Raw genomic sequence first — 18,226 nt, forward strand, 5'->3', positions numbered from 1 at the left:
GACGGAAGTGTTGTTGCCCCTAGTCTTCCACAACCTACAAGGTTGACACCACAACAATTGGAAGAAAAAAAATCAAAAGGGCTTTGTTACAGTTGTGATAGCAAATACACAAAAGGTCATAAGTGTGCTGAGAAGAAATTATTCTACAGAGATTGTGAAGAGGAAGAAGAAAAGGAGCAAGAAAGGTTAAAAGAAGAGGATATACTCCAGGAACAAAGCCTAGATGAAGAACAAATAAATCCGACCATATCTTGTAATGCATTGGCGGGAATTACCACTCCTCAAACCATCAAGATAGAAGGACAAATCAAGAAGAAAAAGGTAATAGTGTTGATTGATTCAGGAAGCACCCACAATTTTATTCATTGTAGGGTAGCAAAAGAATTGAATTGCTTCTTATATCCAACACCAAAGTGTCAAGTGATGATTGCAAATGGAGGAAAAATAAATTGCTCTGGAAAGTGCCATAATATCAAGCTATCCATGGGAGAATATGTATTGACTAGCCCAATGCTTTCCATTCCAATGGGAGGTGCTGATGTTGTACTAGGAGTCCAATGGCTACAATCCTTGGGTACAATAGCTTTTAATTTTCAAGAACTTTTCATGAAATTTTATGCGAAAGGAAAGGAAGTTGAATTAAGGGGTATTGCAAGGAAACCAGGAAAGATAACCAGCTCTAATGGCATGACTAAGCTTCTAAAAAAGGAGCAAAGAGGTGTAATTGCACAATTATGTTCACTAGATGTTTCCACATTGGAATCATCTATTTCTCCAAATCTCCAAAAAGTCCTGGACAATCATTCCAAGGTATTTGAGACTCCCAAAGGTCTCCCACCTATGCGTGATCATGATCATGATAATCATCTGATTCCAGGAAGTGTTCCTCCAAACATCAGGCCGTACAGATATCCCTATGTCCAAAAAAGTGAAATTGAACGTATGGTTGCAGAAATGCTAGAGACTGGTATAATTCAACCGAGTCAAAGTTCTTTCTCAGCTCCAGTAGTATTGGTGCACAAGAAGGATGGATCATGGCGCATGTGTTCGGATTATAGGGAGCTCAACAAGCTCACTATTAAAGATAAGTTCCCCATTCCTGTCATTGATGAATTACTGGATGAATTGCATGGATCAATTTACTTCACCAAGTTGGATCTTCATTCCGGACATCATCAAATCAGAATGAAGATTGAAGACATTCCGAAAATGGCATTTAGAACTCATGAGGGTCATTATGAATTTTTGGTCATGCCTTTTGGCCTTACCAATGCACCTTCAACATTTCAAGGTTTGATGAATTCAATTTTCAAACCATTCCTTAGAAAATTTGTGTTAGTATTTTTTGATGATATACTAATCTACAGCAAGTCTTGGAAGGATCATGTTGAACATGTTGACAGGGTGCTACAACTATTGGAGGAGAAACAATTATATGCAAAAAGATCCAAATGTTTCTTTGGAGTCCAGGAGGTGGAATATTTGGGTCATATTGTATCTCATGAAGGAGTTAAGGTAGACCCTAGCAAAATTAAAGCCATTAAGGAATGGAAAATCCCCACATCCATAAAGCATCTGCGAGGATTTCTTGGGTTGACAGGGTATTATCGCAAGTTTGTTAAGAATTATGGGAGAATAGCAGCACCTCTAACAACATTATTGAAGAAAGATTCATTTTCATGGACTCCAGAAGCAACAAAGGCCTTTGAACATCTTAAAGAGGCAATGTGCCAAGCACCGGCCTTAGCTACACCAGACTTCACAAAAACCTTTATTGTGGAATGTGATGCTTCAGGAAATGGAATTGGTGTTGTTCTAATGCAAGATGAAAGACCCATTGCTTTTGAAAGTCGTCCAATCAAGGGAAAGTTTTTAATCAAAGCTATTTATGAGAAGGAAATGTTGGCAATACTCCATGCACTTAAGAAATGGCGACCCTACCTAATGGGAAGACACTTCAAGGTAAAAACGGATCATGATAGCCTTAAATACTTTTTAGAACAAAGATTATCCTCTGAAGAGCAACAAAAGTGGGTCACAAAGATGTTGGGTTATGACTTTGAAATCATCTACAAAAAAGGGAAGCAAAATGTGGTGGCAGATGCACTCTCAAGAAAGGATGAGGATGTGGAAGCATTGTTGTGTGCCATTTCTATTATCCAACCAGATTGGATAAACGAAGCAAGGGAGGAATGGAAGAATGACGAAGAAGTGTGGGCACTTATTCAAAAGCTACAACAAGATTCCAGTACTTCTGATACATTTAGCTGGCAAAATGATTCGTTATGGTACAAAGATCGCTTATACCTCTGTAAGAATTCCCAGCTAAAACAAAAGATTCTTATGGAATTGCACACTTCTCCCTTAGGAGGGCACTTAGGATTTTTAAAAACTTACCACAGGGTTAAGAAGGAATTTTTTTGGGATGGCCTTAAATCAGATATTCAAAAGTTTGTGGCGGAATGTTTGGTTTTCCAACAAAATAAAGTTGAAACAATTAAGACACCAGGTCTATTACAACCTTTATCCATTCCAAGCCAACGTTGGGAGGAGGTTTCAATGGATTTTATCACATGTTTACCCAAGTCTGAGGGAAAGAGTGTCATCATGGTGGTAGTTGACAGACTTACCAAGTATGCACACTTTTGTGCATTATCACATCCATTTAAAGCCAGTACAGTTTCTACTGCATTTATGGAAACAGTTCAAAAACTACATGGAAACCCAAAGATTATTGTAAGTGACAGAGATCCCATTTTCACTGGAAATTTTTGGACGGAATTATTTTCTTGTCTTTGTACTCAGTTAGCTCATAGCTCATCTTATCATCCTCAATCTGATGGGCAAACTGAGATAGTAAACAAATGTTTGGAAGGATATCTTCGTTGTTTTGTATCTAATAAACAGACACAATGGGTCAAATGGTTGCCTCTGGCTGAATGGTGGTATAACACTTCCTTCCATACAGCAACAAAAATGACCCCATTTATGGCACTTTATGGGTATCAACCACCATCCATCACATCATATTTAAGAGAAAATTCTAAGGTTCAGGTAGTGGAACATCACATCGAACATCAACAACAAGTCCTCCAACTCTTAAAGGACAACCTCGTGTTGGCACAAAATAAGATGAAACAACAGGCAGATCAACATCGCAGTGAAAGAAGTTTTGATGTAGGTGATTGGGTATTCCTACGGCTACAACCATATAAGCAAATGTCCCTAAAGCAAGCTAAGAAGGATAATAAATTATCACCAAAGTATTATGGTCCGTACAAGGTGTTGCAAAAGATTGGTACTATGGCATACAAATTGGAGCTTCTTGCAGCTTCTCGATTGCACCCAGTTTTCAATGTTTCATGTTTAAAGAAGGTTATAGGTGACAAGCTCCCAATTCAAACAATATTTCCAGAACTTGACGAGGAAGGAAAAATTATATTGGAACCGGAAGCAGTCACAGAAACAAGAACTCGACAGCTACGAAATCGATCAATTTCAGAGTATCTTATCAAGTGGAAGAACTTATCCGCTGAAGATTCCACATGGGAGGATGAGAATTTTATGTAGAAGTATCCAGAACTACTCAAGCGTTGAGGACAACACTTTTTTGAAGGAGAGGGGCATGTTGGGTCCCTATAATACTAGTGATTACCCCATTACTATTGTAGTTATACCCCTTATTTATATTGTTGTGCCCCTATTACCCCCATATTGTTATTTCTGTGCCCCATAGAATCCCTCTATTATTATTTTTGTGGCTTTATATTATTATTGTTAGGTCGGCTGGATTATATTGTAACTCCTTAGACTCCTATATATAGAAAGGAGGTTTTGTCATTTGAATCATCCAAGAATTGTTCATTTATGTAATGTAAAAGAGGTTGCCCGCTCGAAGAGGCTGAATTCTAAGGCATTGATCTATCTTTTCTATCTTTTCTTGAGCTGGTTCCATAACAATCGTTTCTTTTATTTTTGAATAAAGCAAAGATAACAATCAAAAATATTTTTGGGAACCACTAAAGACTTACCTTTGCATATATAGCATGTCAAAAACCCACTAAAAAACCTTTCTAAAAAACCTCCAAAATCAAGCAAAGTGTTTAAAATAAGGGCCCCATGGTCTAAAATTATCATAAAATCTGACGAAAACGGAAGTCCTTAAGCTTTTTAGGCTTAAGTCTCACATCGCATATCACAACTTATAAGGAACTCTCTTAAAAACAATATAGCAAGATTTACAAGTTGTGAAACCACAATGGCACTTTGACTTTTATCGCATCGCATTTCAGGTATTCAAGCAAAAACTTTGCACTTACCATAAGCCGATATTGCGAAACGTGATTCGTGCCCGATCCCACAACTTAGAGTATTAAAAGAAAATATTTTGAGTTCGTCAATTCTATTGCATAGTATGAACCTAGCAATTAACCATACGTGAAACAGCTAATGGACAACTCGCATCTCGCATCTCGCAAACACACAGTAGGAGGTAAGAATGATAAAAGGCACATCTTGCGATATTGTGATCTGCAATATTGCTTCACAAATTGCACAATCGCTATCATCGCAGTATAATGGCTCTCCACCCTAGAAGCTTTCATCTCGGTTTTCGATGCAAACATTTATGAGCAATAATGCTAAGGGATAATGAATCATTAGTGGGAATTAGTGGGAAATAACTACATTTATGTGTGAAAAGCCATTTGGCTTGATACGATATCTTGTTACGCGCATTCAAATAATGCTTCTTTTACCACCTTTAGTAGCTATCTGCATTATTTCATTTTTACATTCATCTTTGAGTGTCTGATCGTTGTTGTTCTTCATTTCACGAAAAACCTGCAGAGCAGAGTGTTGAGAACAATGGGGAAGAAAGGCAAGGTTGTAGCCTCTGAGAAGACAGAGATGACTCCCTTGTTCACAAACACCACATGCAACAAAGAGGGAGGAACCTCTACATGGGAGACTATGTACAACCTACTAGAGGAGGAACAATCGAGGATTATGGAAACAAATGTTACAATTGACGGATGAGATTCCTCAGACGCTTCCATGTTAGAGATGGCTTGCTCATTTTTGCACCGCATAGCCACTCCGCCGAAGATAATCCCTTATACTAACATGGTAAAATGGGTTATCGATGAAGCAGACATCTCAAACAGGGAATTCAAGACGAGAAGCCAAGGGGTCATTGGATCTTTTACCCCGAACAATTTATGGCTTATGTACCACCTATCAGAGCCACAGGTCCTCGACAACAGGCAATTTATAGAAAATTTTGCTAAATATAACAACGACCCAGGGGGTTGCAACCACACCTGGTCGAATAATGAAGAGAAAATCAAGAAAGACAAAAATGGTATGTACACTACTGCGTCTATTTGTCCCCCTTATAGTTTTGTTTCGGCTATGTTGTGTAGACTGTTTGGCAAGCATGATAGTACCAATTTCTCTCTAGAATGGTTGTTGTTAATAGATGTAGACGTTAACGCAACTATTATGAATTGGACCCAAATCTTTTCAGACAATTTAGCAAAAATAATTATCGAGTATAGAAGGAGAAGAAGTATTGCTTCGAAGATTTACCCCCTATTTTTTATGAGCACCTATGTTATGGATGCTATTTGTTTTAGTTAAAATTTCACCATTATGGGATGGAAATGGACTATTCAAAATCCACTTCCCATTCACGTGTACCATAAGGTCATATGGGAATCCAATTTTCAACCACGTTTTTTTCAAGATTTGCCATGGAGTTATGCTCCCTATTTACAAGCGGTTGTATAATCGAGATGCCCCTAGGTTTTCCCAAGAAGCTGAAGTTAACATCCTCCTAGTGGCCAGCTGGTTTGGTGATCTGGATTTAAACAGGAACGCAACAAATTACAGAGATAACCATATACACAAAGATGCAGTGGAAATATTACTTCATTTCATTAATGGAAAATACTGAAATATGCTTACAACCAGAAATGGAAATAAACTAGCTAGGGCGATGATAGCTTATCTATGAGAAGAGATGTGATGGCTACATGCCTCTGAACTGTGTTACAATGAGGCTCGAAGGCCTATTTATTGTTGAGAAACAATGGAAAACCCTTAACATTCCAAAACCTAACCCTAGGAGATGAAACGCTAAACTGTGGGCCCCGTTTGGGGGTAAGTTGGTACATCAACTTCCCGGGGTCGTAACTTTGGCATATGATCTCCGTTTGACGCATACAATAGCTCATTAGAAAGATCTATCCGAGCACTATCATTGTTGGAATGGGAAACATCGGTCCATTGCATGGACCGATGTTGCCCCGGGATTCCCCAAAAAACGTCGTTTAGGGCCTCAAAACGGCTCCGGAAGTTCAGGACCTGAAAAGCTGCTAAAAATAGTAAGTTGTGCTACAATTAAGGAAACTAAAATGCTGAGAAAGACAATGGTGGGTGTCCAGGTGGACTTGGAAGGTGGCCACCAATATCCACCTGGATCATTCCTCCCCCCTTAGGAAGCAATGGTCCCCATTCCGTTGAGCTCCTCCATGAGATGAGGAAACTTCTGCTGAACTTGTTCCCTGGTGAGCCACTTGCCCTGCTGAAGGAGTTGGCATGCTTTGAAAACTCGATACAGTTGGATATTCTGTTGGCGAGTGTTCTTGATCTGTGTGTCCATGATCTGATCAGTTGCAGCTTGTTCCATGAAATCTGGATTTAATTCTGTGGGTTTGAGTTGTTCTGCAATGTCGGATGTGTCTAGCAATGGTGGAAAGTATGGCCGAAGGCGGTCCACATTGAACACTGGGTGCAGGCCAAGGAATGGGGGAATGCTGAGCTCAAATGCATTGTCTCCCATAGCCTTAGTAATGGTGTAAGGACCATATCGGAGTGGTCTCAATTTCCGATAGGCTCCAGTAAGGCGTTCCTTTTGCAAATGCAACCAGACTTTGTCGCCCACCTGAAACTTGTGTGGCACCCAATGTTGATCATGTCGCTGCTTGTACTTGGCATTTGATTTCTCAAGAATGTCATGGACCTGCTGGCGAATATGTTGGATGCGCTCAATGAAGCTGGTGGCCTTATCTGTTTCGGACTGGACATGAGCTGAATTCATGTGAGTAGCTGCAAGTGGCATGGCCACATCAATGGGGCATAGTGGCTGGAATCCAAAACCCACCTGAAAAGGGCTATGGCTAGTGGGGCTGTGAAGAGCTCGGTTGTAGCTGTGCTGAACATAGGGGAGGCTCTCGTCCCATGTGCGTGGATGCTTTGAGTTATACATGTGCAGAATGTGCACAATCATCCTATTGACAACCTCTGTCTGGCCATCAGTTTGAGGATGGAAGGCTGTGGACTTCGTGAGTTTGGTGTCCAGCATTGACCAGAGACTGGATAAAAATGTGCTGAGAAACCGACTGTCCGAATCTGAGATGATAGACTGTGGGATCCCAAAGTGCACCCACACTTGTTCAAAGAAGAGTTTAGCAGTGGCTTCTGCTGTGATATTCTTCTTGCAGGCCACCATAATGGCCATCTTCGAGAACCTGTCGACGACCACGAAAACACAGTCATTTCCATGCTTAGTGGACAGAAGGCCTGACATGTAATCCATGGAGATGGATTCCCAAGGTTGACTAGGGGTAGGCAACAGGGTATAGAGGCCGTGCTTCTTAATGGCTGGTTTGGCAATGGCACAGGCAGTACATGAGCGGATGTACTTCCCAACATCCTGTCGAAGATTCGGCCAATAGAAATAATTTTGCAGTACTGCCACTATTTTCTCAACCCCGAAATATGGTACAAGTTATTTCAAGTAGTGATTCCATGCAAAGTCGAGTTATAATAGGGACCAATAAGAACTTGAAAGACGGGAGGATTCCGAAGGCATCCAGGGGGAACCGGAGAGGGATACGTAAAATCCCCATCTTCGTTAGATATCCGATGATAACAAAAACACTCCCGCCCAATCAAATGAAATCTAACGAAATTCTCTGATCAGGTCAAGCCAAGCATCAGGCTTTGGGGTGTCCGCACTCACTTACCTAGGCCAGTGGCTTTCGCCAGCGTGAGAAGAGGGCGTCTATAGCTCCAACATCTCGTTCGAGTGGTCAGACTTGCTATCTGGCAGCCCAGACCCCGAGCTCGTACGGATCAAAGTGCTTTTATAACACCCTTAAGCTTCGGTCTTACCTTCCTTAACAACCCCAATTCTTCGGCAAGCCCAACCACACGCTAACCCAAGAAGCGGAAAGAAGGTCCCGGAGGGGCTTGCGCTTCCTAGTGCAAGGAAAGCCTTTCTTTTATTCATTTCATATAGGCGTAGTATTTATTACTCACCAATCCGATTCATTCTGCCGACGATGAATGTGAGGGATAAGGGGAAAGTCAAAGGCTTCGGTGAGGCCGCCGTCCCGCACCTTCTTAAACCCGGCATTCCCGTTCCCACGGGAGCTAGGTTAGGATAAAGATCTATTTAGAATTGACCTAGCTAGGTCTTTATCCAGCCCGCCATCCATCTATCTCCCACCAGGAAAGATCCCTCTGACCTATGATACTTCTTCTCACCCTCTCAACTTCAAAATCAATCCCCACGAGACGAGCCCCGCGAGGCCAACCACCCCCGCCACTTACCGTAAACCCTATACTCGCACCGTGCTCCTGGTTGCTTGCAGGATGTCCCCTTGCGAAAAGCACCCGTAGATGTCATCTTATGATTACATTAAGCCATGTGGGTGGAGATAATTATTATCCTATTTGGGTAAGTGCAATAGCGTTATTATAGGGGAGGAGAAGCACAAGTCGGGGGGTTCCCACCGATCGGAGTAAAGAAGACAAGAGTCAAGTTGTTCAAGCGTACGTATAAGGGCCCGGTAGGAATTCGTTGCTACAGAGGGGAACGTCGTGTGCAAATACAAATATGTGACCAAGGATGAGGTTGTATGGGGGATTCACTTTGAGAGGTAACCGAACGTTGCTTTGATAGAGGGATATAGAATGAACCATTATATATGTTATTTTTCAATTCCAATACCAACTTCTTCCACCCACCCAGAAAGAGAGGGTTTGGTTGCTTCATCTGTCTCGCACCTAAAAAAGAAATCCTGTAGCACCTGAGAAGAGAAATCGACCTTGATGTGGAGAAGAAATCCTGCTGCACCTGGAAAAAGAAATCTCTATGCACCTGGCTCGAAGAAATCCTGATAACCTGGAGAGCGGGGAAAGAGCAACAAGCAGTTTACGCTTGAGCAGCCACCGTGCTTAGATTTCTACTAATTGAATCACTGCATTCGGGGACTCCCTTGTTCTCTTAGGTGCGGAGAGACCTTGACCACTCCAGATTAGATTGGGAATTGGTATGGGATGTATAATGTCTTATTTCTCGTTAGGGTCAAATCTGCGTTATTGGTGGAGAGAATATATGCATTACCGTTCGCCGTTCTGTGTGGAGAGAATAGATCCGTGACCCTTTGCCGAAGATCATGTCCAAGAAGATTGAAACTAAATGAAAGTTTTCAATGGAGTTTGGGAAGTGATGATGGGCAGTTGCTCTAAACATATTCACCCATTCCTTCTTTGGGATGAGATCCAAAGATGGAACCTGACCTCAAAATGTGCATGAGAAACTTGTACCAACCTGTCGATCAACTTCTTCCTGTAGGACTTGAAACTAGAAGAAAGAAGTGAATACTTAGTGAAAAGAAAGAAAGATGGTGATTTTATCTTGGCACAAATTATACTTTGGGCGACTATGAGTTTGGTGTGCGGCTTCGGGGCTTTAACGAGCTAACAGTCGCAGTCTTTGGGCCTCGCTTATCAAAATGGGGGATCTATTCCATACTAAGTTAGTCATCGGTTACAGCAAATCATTCATTGATCGGAAGAATGAATGGATCAATCAGCATGCATATGATTTCTTTCTTTCTGGCTGGATCGATTGAAAACAATTCCTTGCCCTCAGAAGCGCAAGCCCCTCCGGGACCTTTATATACGTTGATACTGAGAGCGAATTGACATTGATCAAAAAAGCAATCAGCAGGTCTAATCATGTGTGTAGATAAGGCAGGAAGGAAGGATGATCCTGTTTGACTAACAACAACACGTTTTTCGCAGAATGACAGGATCAATCAGATCAGCTGATAGGTCGCCGAATGAATGGAGGGATCTTTTCTTATTCTTTCTTTAGGATCACGCGCCAGATAATCTAGATATAGGCGATATTTCAATTCGCTAAGTCTTTCATATAAATTCCATCCACGTACCAAGATGGATAATAAAATGCCAAGGCCAGGAAATGGCCTATTAGGCGGTTTACTATGGTGATGCCTGCTCCCTCCCAATGAAATGAATCTTTCTTTGGGGTGAAATACCTCACCATATGAATAGTGAGTCCCTACCGGGCCTAGTGCTTTATATCTTATCTGTCTGGGGAGGGAGGAAAGCCAAAACGTGAAGTCTACCAAATAGTATTATTCCGGGTATTCTGGACCCAGTGCCATTTTATGGGCTCACATATCCCACTTCACCAATTCTCTCCTTGGTCTCAAGAGTCATGATATCCCCTAATGGAACAGTCGAAGGCTGCTAGCGTTTGTTTTTTCTACTCCGTAACACCGGTGACCGACTTCCATGAAGTGCTGTGTGGGCGACGTTTGGACTAACTTGGTCAAACAGTTCTCCCTCGCCAGTTCATCTATTGGGCGTCCCAGGGTCACATAAGGAATAGAATAGAATAGTGAATATCTACTTCTTTATCTATGAGTCTTCCCATCGAATAGATAAGGCTGGCTATAGGCCCCGGAGACACAGGCTATCCCACCCAGAGAATAGGGCTATTGGTAGAAAACCAAAGGTTCAATTTACTTATTGGGTGGGGGGGCTTATGGTCGAGCCTGCTTGCGCATCCTGAAAGGTCCCATTCCATGCTATGCTATAGTTATTCTTGGCTTGGCTGGCCCCTCTTACTATATATGGATATGAAAGCGAGTTACTACGTTGATGGCGGCCTTATAGTCGAGCGTTCGTTATTCATTTGACTTATTTTTTTTTACTTAATTTGGGGGGCAAATAAGTAACTAAAAAAGTCACTAACGTACCTCACCCTGCCGGGGGGCATGATGGCGGCCTTAACAGTCGAGCATGCTTACGCATCCTGCCGGTCCTCACCATATGAATAGTGAGTGACCCCTAAGAAGTAAGGGCCCTAACGGGCCTTTTAGTCGAGCCCCCTACCGGGTCCTACCGGGTCCTCAAAAGCTTGAACTTCATCATTCATTATATATGTAATTATGCATGTAGGAAGTCAAGGTTGAAGAACCTCCGCCACGGTCAAATGGTCTCGTAGGGACAAAGCATAAAACCTCCGCTGATTGGAAACTAACTACCCCGGCGGACAAGCGACTACGTTTCAATTTACTTATTGGGTGCCCCTCTCAAATAAGTAACTAAAAGGCGTTGGTCGAGAGTTCGGCAGGCTCACCCTTTCTTTTCTTTCATAATCAATCGTTGCGTAATATCGTATACAAAGATATATCTATATCATTTTATTCCTATTTGATCAATTTGAGTTTGACAGACGCTACTAACTGTTGTGGATTGGATCCTCACAACTGCCTGAAGAGAGAGATAAGAGGGAGGTAGACACTTAGACGACCATTTGCTTTCGCACCTTTATAAGCCTACATAATGAATGAATTAATGAATTGTTACTCACAACCTGTTGTGTTCACCATCCTTTCTATACCGGCTCAAAGACCTCAACACCGGCTCAAAGACCTCAACTTAGAGCTTTGCTATTCACCGCTACGCCCCAGCTGCCTCACGAAACTTAGTTATTGAACCGAACGAACCGGCTGGGCTGCTTGCTTAGGCACTTTGAAAAGTCTTATTTACTTGATCAGCCTACCTTACCCTTTGACTTATGAGCATGCTCCTGTTTTGTTTACCAGGCTCACCACGGATACCTACTTAGAAAATGGAGGGAGGAACAGACTTGTCTGAATAAACCTTCTTTAGACATAATTTGTCCCCCACTAAACGCTCATATGGGATCTTCTTGAGAAACTTACCGCTCCGCCTCTTCGATCCTCACCGCTGCGCGCTTCTTCTCTTATGTTGCCCCCTTAGTTTTTGGAATACTCTACCAACAGATGTGCCTTCCTATCAGTCGATATCTCCATGAGTGAGCATGCTGCGGGCTTTCTCGAAAGGGCATCGGTGGGTTATCAAATAACTTGAGTAATCCATATGCAGCAAGATGACCACGGACCACCTGGTCCCTCCTGACCTGTCTCCGGAGATGGTGGAAGTATCTATCTCTCCACTGAATCCTCATCAGTGCTCAGATGATCTACAACAGAGCCCACTCAGTTAACCTATATTATATTTGCTCGTGCCCCCTGTCCGACGAACACTCGCCCAGGACTTCGATGTAGCCGAGATGGATCAAATTGTTGAACGATTCTAACAGCGGGCCGATCATGATTGGAGGAGCTTTAGGATTACAAAAATAAAATGAAGTCGTTAGGTGAGGTACGAGGGACGTTAAGTAACTCAATCTCGCCCATCCTGTTAACTAATACCAATGCCCACAATCATGGGTGTGTTTCTTTTTACAGTAAATACCTGGGATCATAGATTGATTTATAGCACACTAGTTTTTCTCTCTTTATTGCGATTTTCACTGGCTTGGCTCCTGGTGCTATCTTAGCTGGATCAAGGGTTAATCTACAGATGCCTCTATATACGATGCTTCCTTTTCCCTAGGTGCATCTGGTGAGACTAATGGATATGCGAACAGGTCAATCAGCAGCTTCATCAACTAATGAAGAAAGATGAAAAGAAAGCCGAAGAAGAAAGACTCTACTGAAGCACCAACCCTTGCTTCCTCTGCTCTTGCCTATGCTTCTTTCTACACTATAGGTGGTTCCTGGTACCGGTGCTGAAACGACTGCTTCATCGACTGGATCATATGGATATTTACCTGGAAAGTATGCTGCTAGTGGTGCTTATGCCGGGCATGGAGAAAATGCTACTGGATTGGGCTTACTAGGAGTTTCTTAGAGAGCTTCTTGCTTGGCTTAGTGTTCTCTTAGAGAGCTTAGAGAGAGCTGACGGAGCTTCCTTGGTGTTGTTTGCCCAGTAAAAGAGTGAGTTCCTAGGAGGTGATAAGTGTGTTCTTAATATGCAGAGAGCTAAATAGATGGGTGTTTATCGAGCGAGAAAGCGATGGCGGCCTTATAAGTCGAGCCTGCTTACGCATCCTAAGAAGGGTGAGCAATATAGTGCCTTTTAGGGAGATATTCCCTTCCCCACCACGCCCAGGTACCAGGAGCAATATAGTGCCTTTTATACCTCCCTCTCCTAGCGAGGTCGAGAGAGGCGCATCTTATATAAGAGATTTGCTGATTTCATTAAGTGATTTCAAGGCTGCAACTACCGCAAAATATATAAAGAAATATTGAATTTCCCGTATGAAAGGTACCAAAAAACAACTCTAATTTACCCCAATTTCATGGACAAACAGGAAGATTCCAATTCCGGATTCAACTCACCGCATCTTATATAAGAGATTGGTTCTTTCATGAGAGGATTGACCTTCCGGCCAACTAACTCTAAATTTCATGCACCGATATATGATTTGATCGATTCTGATATCACGTAATTACATATATAATATATGCATTTCAGAATGAAATAACCATAATTGCATAATTACATATATAATATATGCATTATCTGCTAAAGTGTAATTACCTATCTCATTCAGGTAGGGATATCATCATGAATTCGATCATGACCGTAATTACATATATAATGAATGAATGGATTCTCTGAAAGAGAATTCTCTTTTTATCATGATGCTTTCGAGTTTCAATGGCTCCCACATCGAAAAAGGTTTGATCACATCAAATCAAAACGAACCTGACATAAGGCCCGTTAGGGGCTCGGCCAAGGTTACAAGGTCGAGGGGGCAGAAGGGCAAGATGAATGGCCCCCGCAAAGTGTCGCGCCCACCAAATACTTCCTGGTTGGGCAACAAATGGGGCTTTCTCGTTAGATGTATCCTGTTATCGGGCTGGCGAGCCGGCTCATGCTCCTGGGACGGGAGAGCGGCTCTATAGTCCCATCCCCTCGGTACAGCTCGTCGGGGTTACTTTAAGACAAGGGACACTTCGAATAAATGGCAGTGGTGGGGGGTATCCCCATCGGTCGGACCTATTCGTCGACCTAAGAAGAAGAACATAGCCATCCGATCTAACTCATGTCCCCTTTCTGTGAGCCTTTGGACCTTCCAAACCAAAAGCCACCCATCCCAGAGCCAGCACAACAACAACCAATCAATCAGGCTAGGAACTACAGGATCCGATGGGGGTACAACACTCTCTACAGCGAAAATCTCCACCCACACAAACGCTCTCTCTCTCTCCCTTGAAACTCCAGCATACTATTTCCCCTACCTACATGGCTCCTTCTCGTCAGCAGCCTATTTATGACCCCTTAGTACACATACAGCCACACTGAGCTTCCTTGGTAAGCCGAGCGATGAATGCAACGAATACAAAGAACCCTTAGCTTACTCTTTTGCTGATAGCACCCCTATATTTGCGGGTACTGCTCTGCTCGTTCGGATAGGCAGGCGGGGGAGGGAAGATGGAAAGAAAATGGGCAAAGAGGTGTTAAAATGAGCAGTTTCTGATTCCGAGGATGAAAGGAAAGTCGATTCCGACTGGTAGGGGGCTCGACTGATAAGGAGAGGAAATTTAGTTGCTCGACCATAAGGACCGGCAACGGGGCTCGACCTTAAGCCCCCCCACCCAATAAGTAAATTGAAACTTTAGTTGCTCGACCTTAAGGACCAGTAGGGGCTCGACCATAAGGTCCGGAGGCGCTCGACTGTTAAGGACTGGAGGCGCTCGACCATAGGACCTTTAGGTACTCGACTATTAAGGACCTTTAGGTGCTCGACCATAAGGGAGAGGAGAGGGATAGGACCCTTTAGGGGGCTCGACTGATAAGGATGCGTAAGCAGGCTCGACTGATAAGGAGAGGACCCTTTAGGGGGTTCGACCATTAGGGAGAGGAGAGGAGAGGACCGGCAACAGGGCTCGACTGATAAGGATGCGTAAGCAGGCTCGACCACTATTTACCCACCCACCCCAATCCCCAGGAGGCGGAGGTTTTGATGCGTAATGACATATATAAGGAATTACGTCATTACATATCTCATTCATTCATGCATAATGACATATATAATGAATGATTGGATTCGAGAGCGTAATTACTGCTATAATAGCAGCATTTTCTGGTGTAATGACATATATAATGAATGACTGGAAGAAATGCATAATGACATATGCCCATATATGCATTGTCTGCTAAGGCATAATGACATATATAATGAATGACTGGAACACGGAGAAGGTGCCGTAAGGCTGCTTGCCTGTGAAGGGAAGGTCCCGGAGGGGCTTGCGCTTCCTAGTGCAAGGACCCGACAGGGGGCTCGACTGATAAGGATGCGTAAGCAGGCTCGACTGTTAAGGAGAGGACCCTTTAGGGGGCTCGACTGAGGTTACGAGGTCGAGGGACTCGACTGAGGTTACGAGGTCGCAATAGCAGCACGAGGTCCGGTTGAAAGATTATAAGCCCACCAACTGGCACGAGGTACGGATGACCAGCCCATAATTCAGAGGATGCCTACCTCTTCCTCAGAGGCAGTATAATCAGTAAAGAGGTAGGGTAGGTATGCTTGTAGGTGAGGCAGCTCAGCCCATCATCCATACTAGCTTGGGATGATAACCAGCCTAATAGCGGCACGAGGTCCGGGTCCAAACATATCCCTTCCAGAACTATTGTTTGTAAGCCCGTATAAGTCAAGGTAGCTTCACTTGGGCCATATTAGCTCAAGGTTTCTTTCATTAGCTAATAAATGTAGTATGGGTAGCTTTGGAAGCAGCCACAAAGATGTACGCTATTAGCGGCATCGACTATGACTCCTGGATAAACTAGCGGCTATTGGCAATGAGAAAAGACTATAAGTAATGAACTTAAAGCAATGACAACTGCAGCCTGCCCCTATGGCTCTGACTGGCTGACTAGTACCGGCTGGCAAGGCCTCCTGGCTAAGACTATCGGCTAAGACAATTGGCTTAAGACAAATGGCTATCAACATTGACCTTAAGGCTATGAGGACTGGCAATGCCTAGCTGTATGGCCTGACCTTATGTCAATGAGGGTGTAGCACTGACTAGAATGATATTATGGCTGCTGCTCTGATACTGGTGACAATGACCTTAAGGCTCCTGCTACGACTGGTTATTACTTACTGTATGGCTAGGACTGGCAATGACTCCCGAAAAGGACACCTGGCTTGGCAATGACTCCTTCCTGTCTATCGGCACTGACCTTAAGGCCTTCACTATTCAATTTCCCAGGTACCAAGGCCACCTTTCTGTACTGAATTTACCCACTTTGCACAAGGTCAGGGTCATTCCAATACGCCACCTTTTCGCTCTTCAATTTCCCCACTTTGACAAGGGTGAGGCAGAGCATCGGCAGGTACTTGGCTTGGTTGCTCTTGGGCTGGTGGGCTGAGACGAAACCTTTTCTTCCTTGCCCTCAGAAGCGCAAGACCTACGGACCTGAATTTTCCACTTTGACAGGGAGGGGTGAGGTTATCATACTGTGTTTTGTGCAGGTACAGGATAATGGCACCCAAGGCCACTAAGAAGAAGAAGACTGAACCTGTGCAAACACCGGAAGAGATGCAAGAGGAGAACACAATGGGGGATATTTTCACCATATTGTGTGGAGATACAGAATGTGTTATTGGTGATTCAATATCCTATGCTTGGCCAGAAGTCTATTGAATGTTAAAACATAAATACTTCCCCGTTACAGACGAGCATGAAGCAGCGGAAGAAGCTCAGATCTACAGGAACATTGCAAGGAGCAGACTCCCACAGATAGCTGCTCACCCAGCTGTCCTACCATGCTAAGAGATAATCTCCCAGCTCATAAAGGCAGCAGATACAGATAAAAGGCTCATCCTCAACCATCAAAGAAGGCCCATGGCTTCATATCAATATGATGGGATCAAGAAGAGATACCACTTGCCACAGCCGGAGTTGGAAGTGAATGATAAATGGATGACCAAGGCAAAGAAAGACAATCCAGCAGAATCTCTCATAGCTAAGATGAAGCTTACTCAAGCCAGAATAGCAAAGAATGATCAAGGAGCCTCCCGCACAGCAACTCTGAGGAGACCATATCAATTGCTTATCTTGTTACTCTGCAGATTATACGGAAGGAAATCAGGAAGATTTTTCAAGAGTTCATGGGCACCGCTCATCCATGAGATCTCGACCAATGGCACCATACTCAATTGGGCCACTATACTTTCAGATAGTATGAGTTTGGCTATCAATCAGATCAGAAAGAGTGCACAAGTCACAGGTTTCTATATGAGCTCTTACTTTATGGATGCGGTGTGTGCTTCGAACACATTTCCTGCACTGAGTTGGAGATGGACTCCCAAATGCCATCCTGTGCACATTTATTGCCATATGCTATGGGAGCGCAAGTACAAGGTTTTCTATACAGAGATCATCTCCCACTTCATTATCCCACTGCTCAAGGCAGTTCAAGGATCACCTGTCCCATACATGTAAGAGAATGCTCGGAAGTACATCGGCACAGTGGGGGATTGGTATGTGAACACTCACGGAGTGTATTTCATAATCTATGGTGCTATCATGGCACCTCATATATTCCCTTACTACATTCCTGACAGATGCGGTGCTGGGAGAACTCATCTTTCAGACTTATGACAATGGATTTGCAGCAGTTATGCAGAGAAGGAAGAAGGTTGCTTGGCCTAAGCATCCAATCCAGATCGGAGCTTACAAGCTTACAAAGGCTAAGGACATTGAGCAAGCCAAGGGCTTCATGGGAAATTTCTGGCTTGGACAAGCTCAATTTAGGAGGCATGATCCGTTGAATATCATTCATGAACTTGGCAAGACGGATGCTAAATGAACATACAATCACCTCTCAGACAAGGATGAAGAGAAGTACTGCCGACTTCTCTCCCGCCAAGATATGCTGGATTTGACAAAGAAGGATAAAGTGGCACCACCTACATCGCCTGTCAGACCTCCTGTCAAAGGTTCTAAGGCATGGGTGGAAGCAGAGCACAGGATTTATTAGAATATCCGCAAAGAGGAAGAGATGAGAAAGGAAA

At 43.3% G+C, this 18,226-nt stretch overlaps 1 protein-coding gene across 1 annotated transcript in view; it reads left to right on the forward strand.

The window, feature by feature from the left end:
• Positions 1-16,853, forward strand: part of LOC149203695 (uncharacterized) — a 54,708-nt gene extending 37,855 nt beyond the window's left edge. The window contains exon 2 of the mRNA XM_089401952.1: positions 16,682-16,853. Coding sequence (XP_089258078.1) covers positions 16,682-16,853 — 172 coding nt within the window. The remainder of the gene's footprint in view (positions 1-16,681) is intronic.
• Positions 16,854-18,226: the final 1,373 nt, after the last annotated feature.

Source organism: Pinus tabuliformis, chromosome 2_1 (genome assembly GCF_031772625.1).
Source record: "Pinus tabuliformis cultivar Carrire ecotype Pingquan chromosome 2_1, CPIR1, whole genome shotgun sequence".
Classification (NCBI taxonomy): Eukaryota; Viridiplantae; Streptophyta; class Pinopsida; order Pinales; family Pinaceae; genus Pinus; species Pinus tabuliformis.